The sequence below is a fragment of the Dendrobium catenatum genome, unplaced genomic scaffold (genome assembly GCF_001605985.2).
Source record: "Dendrobium catenatum unplaced genomic scaffold, ASM160598v2 original_scaffold_67303, whole genome shotgun sequence".
NCBI lineage: Eukaryota > Viridiplantae > Streptophyta > Magnoliopsida > Asparagales > Orchidaceae > Dendrobium > Dendrobium catenatum.
In genome coordinates, this window is record NW_021385752.1 from 310,113 (window position 1) to 322,221 (window position 12,109).

General features: G+C 34.7%; 1 protein-coding gene across 1 annotated transcript in view; it reads right to left on the reverse strand.

The window, feature by feature from the left end:
• Positions 1-12,109, reverse strand: part of LOC110101781 (protein decapping 5) — a 32,174-nt gene that overhangs the window by 17,046 nt on the left and 3,019 nt on the right. The window contains exons 2-4 of the mRNA XM_020829843.2: positions 7,372-7,472; positions 3,968-4,036; positions 2,857-3,897 (exon numbers count right to left, since the gene is read on the reverse strand). Coding sequence (XP_020685502.1) covers positions 2,857-3,897; positions 3,968-4,036; positions 7,372-7,472 — 1,211 coding nt within the window. The remainder of the gene's footprint in view (positions 1-2,856; positions 3,898-3,967; positions 4,037-7,371; positions 7,473-12,109) is intronic.

Sequence of the window (12,109 nt, forward strand, 5' to 3'; positions counted from 1 at the left end):
TCTCACTTTCATGTGTGCAAGTATATAACTCCTCTCAACTTAAAAACCCCCCAAATTCATCGATGACGCATTTGACGCAGCGAGTGGACCCTCGTACACACAAGTTTTAGCATTGCAAGAGGAAATTTTTCAACAATGAGCACAATATAGTGGGGTAGCCCCCCGAAACCCACGGCAATGTATTTAGTGTGAGAGTGGAGCGCAATACACCTTTTTCTTAGCGTGGGGAGATGAAACTCATTAACGACATTCGCAATGCCATAGGTGGACCCTATTAGCGACTCATTCGGGGTCGGCAAGGCGAGTGTATCACTGTACACATTTTTCATAACAAGATAATAAATTTCATCGGCAACTTCGCATTGTAGAAGATGGATCTCGTTAACAAAGAGTTCAATGCTATGGGTAGAGCCTCACATACATTTTTCTTAATGTTATGAGAGAAAGCTCGTTAGCAGAGTGCACGACACCACCAGGTATTTTACATGATGTATTTTGTTGTGTAGCCGTTTAGATATCCCATACATGCCTTTTTTGGCATTGTGAGAAATTTTGAGAATTTAGATCACAATGTTGTGAGACACCGGCCGTACACACATTTCTTGGCCTGATAGTTAGTCCTAGACTCTCCATAGATTCCTCAAATGTGGGGGATTCGCCAATAAACTATGGAAATTCCAACTGATTTAATCTAAAAATCTGCACTACATAGAACCTAAAACTAAGAAAAATGCAATTCATGTAAGCAATGAATCTGCAAAATTAAATACCAAAAATGCAATACAAGAAGCAACAAAAGAACAATATGCGAATGATGAACAAAAATACATTTACTCGTAGGGAGCTTATAATGAATTTTAAATCTCACCGCCAAATCTGCAATACTACATGCAAGGGAACAAAAGGCGTAGTCTAATCACAAAATGGAATATTGTCTTTTTAAATGACACATTTTGCACAAACAATAAAATTCAAATATTTTTAAAATCGCATGCGCACTAAAATGTAATTTTCAAATCTGAGAAAAGTATGCAATGTTATGAGAAGCCTGGAGCAACCTCAAGAAACATAAAATTGCATGAGAAAATGCTACTACTTTGAGAAACACTTTTTCAAATCAAGTACACAATGCAAAATAATTTTCAACCTCAAACATAACACTTTGAAAATCATATAAATGCACCATACAAGAGCATTAATGAGTGTTCAAATGCATTATATGAGTGCATTGAGCAAAGTGCAAATGCATCATACAAAAGCATTAAGGAACATACAAATGCATCATGCAAGTGCATTGAAAAGTAAGCATGTGCACCTCAAAAGTGTGTCTAAAGTGGATAGATTCAAATTTATCCCCTTACACAAACATTCACCTCAAATCTATAAAGTGCCATTAGACAAAGCAACCCATGGCTTCCCACAAGAATCCTTCAGCCAGGTCGGGTTAGCTACTTCCTTTAACTAATTAGACTATAGACTCTATGACAACCTGAGACAACGTAATCATAGGATCTTGATTGAGCTTTGTCATCATGCCCCCCACCATTTGCTTTAAGTATACGATGATAAATTTCAAATCTTGTAAGTAAAAGTCCAAATTAAAAAAAAATTTGCTATTATACACCAGTCACTTAGTGTCCATCTAGTGACTAGCCTTAATCAAAAGTTATCTCTCGTCATTGGGAGGAGAAATTAATCATAGGTGTTTTCGCCTATTGGAAACCTGAACTCAGTTCATAAAATCATTGCAAAATGAGAACTAAATCTCTGGGTAATGTCTTTTCTCAAATATAATGCCTTCTGAAAATTTGACCCAAAATCTAATCAGTTAAAACTCTCCTCTTCAACAAAAAATCATGGAGAGGTTGGGGTGCAATTTTTTAGAGCCCATAAATCCAATTTAAAAATATAGCATATTCCTCAATTTTACAATGCAGTGGTCTTAAAACTAAATTCCAATTAGCAATACTTCACTCTACAAGTATCATTTACATTCATCATTGATGGCATAATTGTCACAATATAGAATCCTTCGTCATGTCACAAAGTTCAAGTTTCAAAGCCTCAATAGTATAAGCACAATCCATGGCCATATTATTAGAAAGTTCAACCAATGTCATTTACGGCAACCAATACATTTATGGAAGGCATAAGTATCACTGATTATATACTCACAAATGGCTGTGAAATATTACTTGGAATGGCTTACACACCAATAATTGCAGACTAAGAAAAGCATCAGTATGAACACTTGAAGCAGATCCTCATTTCCTAAATATCAACTTCTCCATCAATTAAGCCTGAAACTAGCTTAAAACAAAAGGATACGATTGATCTCCATAGGAAGAAGAGTGCTTCATTTTAAAAGTGTTCGAACACATAGCCTATTCAGTACTAACCTGTGTTTCCATTGTATATATTTATTAGCATTACTATCTATGAACCGGATCAAATATCTGATCATGTCGTGCCTTAACAAGCAACAGTGACCGAAAAACGATTTTAAATTTTATACAATAATAATAAGATAACAAAAACAGCACAGTGCTACAAGTATAAATTAATGAGTAACTGTTTTTAAGATCCAATAAAAAGTTTCAGTTTTCCTGATAAAAAGATGTCGGTTAATATCTGCTGCCCCGCCACTAGGCTAGGAGAATAGGAAAAAGGAGTTCTCAGTGTCTCAAAAGGAAAACAAAATGAAAGTAAAAACATCTGCATTGGCAATTATGCAAGACTCCAGCACATACTATAGTAATGCCATTAAAATATATTTGATTAATAGCGTATGTCTAACAGTTCGTAACAGTTCTAGGTAAGTGTAATCCCTATATCGATAAGAGGAAATGGCCAAACCTTGTGATAAACAGGAGTAGGCAGTGGCAGGATTGACTCCTTCACCACAGCTGGTGACTTAGCTTTATTAGCTTCTCGTTGAAATGCTGGAGGCTCAGGTAACAGTGGTTTACTCTTATCTTCCTGTGGTTTAACCTCCACTGCTTTTAAGGTCTTCTCCAATGTTTGTGAGGAAGGCAATACAGAAGAGTTAGGCTGCACTAGTTGACCAGGAGTCAGCAACTTATTAGACGTTTCAGCTTGGTTTGAACTGGATGTACCAATGGTGGACGGAATAGACTGAGTTTCAGTCTGATGAGCCACAGAGGTAGTAGAACTAATCCTAGGCTTTCCACTAAGAACAGGCGGTATATTTTGTGACAAGGGTATGAAATTCTCCATGCCTGGAGTTAATGGGGACACAGATGGCAAGCTTCCACTTGGGTTCACCGAAGGAAGAGACGTTATGGGACCCTTAATTGAAAATAAACTCTGTGACACTGATGGCAAGCTTCCACTTGAGGTCACCGAAGGAAGAGCAGTAATGGGGCCCTTAATTGAAACTGAACTTTGTGAGATCTCAGGAGAAAATGACGTAGCTTGGAAAGCAGCTAACGCTGATGGAATAGAAGTAGAGTTTAAACTCATGTTGCTGTTAACAGTTGGAAACAAGGGAGAGAATTCTGGATAGCTTGGAGCGCCAGAAGATAAAGAGGCATTCATGCCCTGAAACTGCAGAGTCTGCTGCATTGGAGGCATAGCAAGCCCAGGCAGTGGCCTCATTAGAGGAGGTTGCTGCACATGAGGAAGCCCTCCTGAGGGTGCATAGTATCCTTGCCAAAACAATGGTGGTACTGCAAGCCCAGAACCATTTGCAGTTGGTGGAGGTGGTGTGGGGCCCCAAGACCCTAGGTTTCCACCAGTATGATATGGAGGCAAACTGCCTTGAAAGGTTGGATGGTGAAGTCCCACTTGTCCTGAGTGGGAACTGAGCTCCTGTGTGGTTCCAGTTCCAAGAGGCGGCAGACTTGAAGAGGCAGCGTGGGGTCGAGGATAATGAGACTGCACAAAAAATTGCATGTCAATGATTAAACGCTCTTCAGAAGATTCACATTAGCCAACTCTGCATCACCTGAATAATTGCGGGATCATTGTGAGCAGGTGTAGTTTGAACAGGTGGTGAGGTCTTGACCTGTAAATCCTGGAAAAAAGCAATTGAAATGATTCAGAACATAGAAATGGTAGCATTCACTAGAATCTATGAACCTCTAATTGCAATAATTCTGAAGCTGACATCAAAGGGAAATGCCTATGTTGAACATAAGCATCACTAATGAAACCACATGATTCAAGCCCTGACAAACTAAAGGCCAAATAAAAAATAATAAGTACAAAAAGGAAAAAAAGATGGAAAGACCAAGAAGTTGTTAACCACACGAACAAACATTTCTTGTGAGCTCAATTTTGATGACAACAAATGCACATTAGAAATGGTTGGTTGTTTGAGCTCAGTCCGGGTACTGAAGTAATTATCAATGGATAAATCCATCGGGCCATGGCATCAACATGAAGCAAGCTTTAGACTTAAACTATTTTTTTTTTCTGCATGTGTACAAAAATTATGAATGTGTTTAGGACCACTTAAGCTCATGCTCTAATAATTCTAATTCATATAGTTTTTGAAAAATAGCTTATATATATTCTACACTATATCCTGCTAAGGACAATATATAATAGCTATTTTGCAAAGTAGTGTACTCTACATACTTTAAAATCAATAAAAACAATATTTCGGCTTGTGAGGCACTAATAATTCTTTAATAAACTGCTGCTAACTTAACAATCCACTTTTAAGTGTTTGTGTATCTTTGGACGGATTTATCGGACCTCCACTAACTTAACTGCTCATTGTTAACATTAAAGAATCTTTGCTAAGAGGCTATGGTACTGTAACGGTTCTATTTCCTAGTTGTTGTTCTTTGAACATGATGCTTAGAGATTTCATTGGAGTTGTTCGATGTTGTCTCTTAAACCCATGGCTATGAAACTAAATAAGTTTTAAATCACAAGGATTAATCTACATTGCAAATCATTTTTCTCTCCATAAAATAAGAGCTTGAGTTCAGATTTTTCAAGGTATAAACACGCTTCAACATTCTTTTTTCCACACATGGAAAGTGTGTAAGATGTCTTCAATCGTGTAACTTTTTTATTTTTTCAGTTTTTTATTTCCTTTTACAAGTCTCTTGGACAAGATGTAGAGGTGTGCCCTTGTTCGCAATCAAAGTTAGGCGCTCTTCCCTGGTAAAGTAAGAAGCAGTGTAAGTGTTTCTTCACCAATGTGCGAGCAAAAGAGTTATTGGGTTAGGGCGCTTGGCATGGACGTAAATAAGTTGGGAACAAACCACTTCAAATTGCATGTGGGTTATCTTTATTCTTTGCACTATCCTGAATTTATGCATTTTACCACTACACTTTTTTACCACATTAGCACATTTAATATGTTTTGATTGTAGTTTCTACCAAAAAGTTTTGGCACCCAACCCCATGGCAAAGCATAATTCAAAAAGATTCCATCAAATTATCACATCACTTAAAACTTGATTTCAGCCAACAGCTTCTAATTTAAATCATAGTTTTTGTATGCACATGATTCAGAGCTCTTGAAATAACTTGAAGAAAATCATCGCATAAAGCTACAATGTGCACGATGATGGGTGCACAAATGGAGGTTAGGATCAAATAGGCTCTTCAGTGAGATGTCATGTATGGCTCTTTTGCTTCCTCTGATATAAGAAATGCACTTAAATGTATCTAAGTGCATGTTTGTAGTCCTTGTCTACATTCTTTAATCACTATTCTAAAAAGTGAAATGACCTGGAGGTATGAAGAGAAAACAAGGAACATACTTCACCGAGAAGGGAAAAAAGTGCAAACAAGGAACATACTTCAACGAGAAGGACAAGTGCGCTTAATAAGATCAGGGGAAATTTCTATATATGCTGTTATTTTTTACAACAATTGCAACCAGGTCCCTTGGTTTTTTTGTCGTGCTCCAACACCACTATTCTAAGGCACCATAACCTCAGGTCCCTAGTATCATCAAACTCCAAAACATACTTATTAACAGCAAAAGGCACACTATGGCCAAAGTTTCCCATAAAGCCATAGCTCATAGTGCACAACATGACACACGTCATTTTAAATATGATGCACAATATTAAATAATTATAAATAAAATATATATTCATGTAAAATATTATTAAATAAAAAGATAAATCATCATGATATTAAAAACATTCAAATTGATGTTTAAGTTCAAGTAATCAATAACTCGAAAATTCAAAATATTGTAATCATTTTTCAAGTCTATTTATTTTGTAATAAATTAAACTAATCTTCCTAGTAATCGCCATCATCATCATCAAATGTTAAAAAAGCATCATTTCCTTCATCAATATCATCTCCTAGTTCATAATCCACTTCATTTACCACAAAAATACACATCATACAATTATTATCACATTCATTGGTCAATCTTACATATTTTCATGCAATATTGGTTTAAACTATATGTGACATTCTTTCGAATGCCCATAAGCAAAATGTATTCAAACATTTTATCTTTATTATAAATGTGTGAATGAAATGGTGAATAACATATAACACAAATGTGATATCACTTGATTCGATGAAATGTAAAAGATATTTCATAAATAACATAAGCCGTCTTTTTTAGAAATTACAGCACATTAACATGAAATGGCGGTACTATTAAGTTATTAAATAAATGATAAATTAATAAATATAAATATTAATGTTAATTTCAAATTTAAAACCAAAAATAAAGCACACGTCATTTAGGTTTTGTGTCATGCACATTGCTCCTGTATGGTGCAAATGGCATTTGCATTTTGAACATAAGCAGGCCAACTAAATGGCGTCGAGGGTGCGTTGTGTCGAGCCATGTCGCACGCTACTTTGTGTCATAAAAATGTATGCTCCAAAGGCCAACAAGAATGAAATCCTCACAAGATGGAACCCAAGACTGCTAAAATAAATGCATTTTGCTCATTCAAAGTTCAAACCTGCCACATAATAAACTAGTTACAAAAGAAGCCTGCATTGCATTGTTAAAAATTGAGTTTGCTATGAAGATTCAAAAATATTAGTCTAGTTAAAAGCTCTGCCAAAAATGAGCAACTGCATAAAAATTTCCCTAAAATCATCATGGCAGCTGCTGGATGATTGGGTCATTTCATTTAACCATAATTTCAGCTATTAAGTTGACTGTGATTAGAAGACAATAGGTTAGAACATAATAAAAAATGCAACAAAATGCTATAAAAGAATTACAGATCTTTGATGCTTCTTGATCAAAAACAAGTAAAGGAATATAAATGGAAGTAGAAAATACTCCTAAAACTACATTTTCATCACTTCCAGATTCATGCTGTTAATATGATGCAATACATTAACTACATCAAACAACTTCTGTTCCCAAACATGTTTGCAAGCCATCATTGTTCCATGTACCTTGATGTCACTTCCTCGGAAAAGTATGTATTCATAGATTTTATCACTAGCAGGAATTTGTGATCCATCTTTCTTTCGTCCTTCAGTTCCAAATGATCGAACTAAAAGAAGGTAGCAAATCAGACCAAAAAATTAGCTAAATCTCTTCCTGCTACCGTAGAAAAATCCGCAGAGAAAAAAGGAATGCTTTATAAAAATATATATTCACAAAGATAACTACGATAAGAATATTCCTTCGGGTGCACTCCCAATAAAAATATATGAATGTCTATCTCAAGGAAATGGATTCTGACACAGCAAATAATAAAAGAATTTCAAAAAAAGAAAGAGCAGAATATTCCTTCAGTAGCGCCAGAGTTTTAGGTAAAACTAAAAGACATGGAAGAATTATATTCACGATTTACGGTCCAATTAAAATTTGGATTATCCACATATATATAAATTATAAAACGAGCAAATAAAGGATCAGCAAGAATGACAGTGCAAACTCATCAATTAATTTAGATTTCATTCATTTATAACTAAGAATGTGAAATATGGAGTAATGAGAAAGGCTTATTTTGATGCCAAGTAAAAAACGATGCCAAAACCATGACTGGAATCTAAATTAGGAACTGACACGAAGAACAATCTTGAAAGGTGGCCAAAAATAGTCACCGTAAGGTTCATTAATAAGGTGCTGGATGGTGATGTTTTTTTAGGAGTAAAATTAGAAGATGTGCCATATAAGATGATAGATCTTCTCGCCATGATTAACTACTTGACACAGTTATAAATATCCATGCATAGACGAATAAACACAGAGATGAACTTCTCTTCTCCTATGAGGAGAATTATATTCTCCTTCCACGTTTGTTTTCATGTTTGCCATCTTTTACAGTTTCCAAGCACAAGATAAAACCATCCATGTTTATCAAATACTAGAAATTTACTAAGGATTAAAATTACATCAGTTTGATAAAATATAATCATTGAGATAACTGGATGAAACATGTAGGATCATATAAAAAAACTCAAATAATAAAATAGAATACAGATATCAATATTCAAATATTCAGTTCAATACAGAGCCCCCAGAAGTAATATTCATGCTGGGCTTGTTTTTAAGTGGCATCACTGCAAGCGACCACACCATGAGCATAATTCCAAAAACAACACATAGTTTAAGAGCTGGTTTTGTAAGATCATGCTAAAGGGTACCAATATGTCAACAGATACGATAACTAAATCCACTTTCAGGATCATGACAGCAGGACAAGTTCTGCACAAAATATGAAATACAAGAGGTTACTTATAATGACCATTATAATCAAGCCACCACTCTTTGAAAATCATTAGCATAATAAACTGATAAAGTTTTAGAACTTAAATGTGCAATTCATAATCAAATTGCAATATTACTTGATTAAGAAATACCTTTTTTATAATAATTTTTATAATAACTTCCACCTTTTCAACACAATATAGCTAATATGTGCAATGTAACTTTAGACTGGCCTAGTTTGAGGTATATATAGCGTGGAATGGTAGGATCTGCTTAGGAGTATTAAATGCATAGATGATGATGCAAGAATTATAAGTTGATGTATTATTAGAGCCTGATCATCAGTATATTGATAGAGAGAATTGAAATCACATTGATGACTTCAAAGCACTCAAGAATAGAAGGACCTCAGTGGGTGGAAGAAAAAACTTCCACAGACTTGAAACAGGCCCTTGACAGTAAAAATTATAAGCCAAAGATGGCCGAGCTTGAAGGAATAAAGATAAAAATAATAAAGTTGACTAAAACAAAACTAAATTAATATTGAAGAAATATCCATGATCTCTGAACAACCATCATATCATCTTCTTCAGTGAAGGATGTCATGATATCGATGAGGTTGTCATTGGTTCAAGCTATACTGAAACATGTAATCAGGCTGCCTAATCTACTCTTTGAAAATGAGCTCAGAATGATAAACTAATCAAGTAATTCGTTGATACTATGAAACCAGGCTTCGAATCATAGAAAATCTACAGTATTTAATTTGATTAACTTGGCTGGGCTTTCAGCAGGGCCCAAGGAAAAAGAATTTCAACAATTTCAACACACTTTAGCTCAAACAAATAGCTTAAAATAATTTCCAGTTGGGTAGGTTGAGTTCTATAACATTAGGGATGATTGGATCTGCCACAAGATAAAAAAAAATGTTGCGGCATGAATCATATGTTGAATACGTGGAGTCAAAGCAGGAATTTCTAATAGGAACAAAAAGGATCCTATCAAGGTTAAAACTTCTTCGAGGAGGTGGGCATGATCTCGAATATAGGATGTACAGAATACTTTTGGAACCATTAAAAACTTATTTAGAACAAGAGTGGTTCACCACAATCTTTTAATGTGATGATGCAAGTTCACAATAAGAAGAATGGTTGAGATTTCTTGCTAACGAGGAACTCCTACCTAATTTTGTCGTCTAATAGTTGTTTGCTACAAAAATCATGGTTTGTTTAAAGACTCACAGTCAGTCCAATAAACACGGTTGCTATATTGCCCCAAAATTGCTACAATACCCATAGAGAGTAAGATGGGAAATCTTACGGGAGAATTAGAATTTCTTTCTCTATTGCAAGAACTAGACTATGTATATAGGCAAAAAATATTAAAATAATAATAAATTAAATTAAATTCGGCTTTATATTTTCATGAATTAACTCCATCAAACAAGAAAAAAATCTTATAATAACTCCACAAAATAATGAATTTCAAATTTAAATTCTAAATACAAATTTATCCAAAATAAGTTCAAAATTATAAGCTTATCCTTTTCCTGTGGAACTTGCCACCATCCAACAATCCAAATTTATTGATTCTCAAGCTTGATCTTCAGGCATCTAATTGATGATGTCTTTACATGTGGACTCTTGATGACTTAATCTTCCTATCCAAATTTGTGATCAGAAAAAAAACTCAATAAGATTCTCCCAAATCACGGCTGGCTTTCTATTTTTGCTCATTTATTCATGCAAATGAGATCTCTTTTTCTTTTTGTCCACTTAACATTATTCTTTCTTTTCTTGTAACCATAAGCTTTTGTATTTTATGTGATGATTCATCCACCTTGAAAAACTGTTAACATCAAATAGGATCGTATGTCTTGTGTTTTTTATCAAAAATAGAGCTCTTGACCACTTGTAATTCTTTGGTCATGTTGTCTTCACCATTCCCACTGAGGGTGGAACAATGGATTGACTAATTCTATAATTTTCCCCTCCTTTTGCAACTTTGCAAGCACAAATTGTGTTGTCTTCTATAGTAAATAACATCCATTCCTACAAATATGAACTACACAAAATTACATGACACACGCCCAATATTACAACTTCACATATTATTTCAGCAATAAAATCTCTAGAGAAAATAAGCATAAGAGTAAATTGTTAAGGGACATGAGAAACATTATTCTATTGAAATCAAATCACATAATAAGGTTTGGAATGTTATGCTATGACTAACAACAATCTCTCTAACGAATATGCAGAGATAAGGATCTTTTCACTACCTAGATCCAAAATGGAATCAACAATGGTAGATTTCACATGAAGATTAATACGGAACAATTCTTTAATAACCTCCTCGTGGGTAAGTGAATGCAGCATCAAAGACAATATAAGATATGCCTTTTCCACTCCTGGCTCAACTACTTCTGAAGTAGTAGTAAGGTTCCTTTTCTTATTTTCTTCCAATGTTAGCTGCTTTTTTTATATAAACTTGAATAATCCTTAAGTTTGTGCCCTAATTTTTTGAGTTGTGATGTGTCAACTATCCTACTCCCGTATAACTGAAGCTTTAGTCTTCTCCTTCCTCTTCATATGTCCATTTTTCAAACTCAAATCGAGTTCGAGTTCAAGCAATAGTTTTTGTGCGTAACCTAGAAATAGAAACTTGTTTTTCTTTTATTGACCTAACCATTCAAGCATTAGTTGAAAGTCAAACTCTCTTCAGATCAGTTGAGATTTTTTGACAATAGTTCTTAGTCATAGATGCAAGAGCTTCTTCCACAAAGATATCAAGAAAGATAATCATGAATGAAGGAAGAGAAATGCATAGATAGGAGGAGGAAGCAAACCAACCCAGGGATGAGAATGAAAGGGAGAAATGATCAAAATGATTGAGGAATGAAAGAGAATTGTGGCCCCTTTATCCTAGAGTACATCATCGGATAATAATATTAGAATAGGCTTTCAAGGTTCTTCCATCTTTCAATTGCAACTTGTAATCTAGCGTTCTTGCCCAATGAAAAGAGTTGTTTTTTTTCCTTAAGTTTTATTTGTTTGTGCTACCTGAAGGCATTAAGTTTAAGCTACATATTTCATGAAATCCTGCTCCACATAAATACATATTTTTCATCAATGATATATTTGAAGCAATTGCATGCCTTCTAAATTTTGTCGTGTATTCTTCTAAAACCATTTGTCTATTTCCTCAAATTAGTTGTTCCATCATAATAACTAGTAAGGCATTCATAGCTTTGCTTCTACCTTTAAGGGAAGATCTTCCTCTCCTTTTCATATTATTCTCAGCTGCTTTACTTGTTGATGAGTTCTCCCCATTAGGTTATTGTCTTCTATTGGTTGGCTCTCATTCTATATGGACAAGTGATAGTGGAGCATATATTAATGGTGCTACCTTAGCAGCAAGAGTTTCAAAGAAACCATCATTATGGACATTTGCTCCTTCAACCTGGCGATTTGA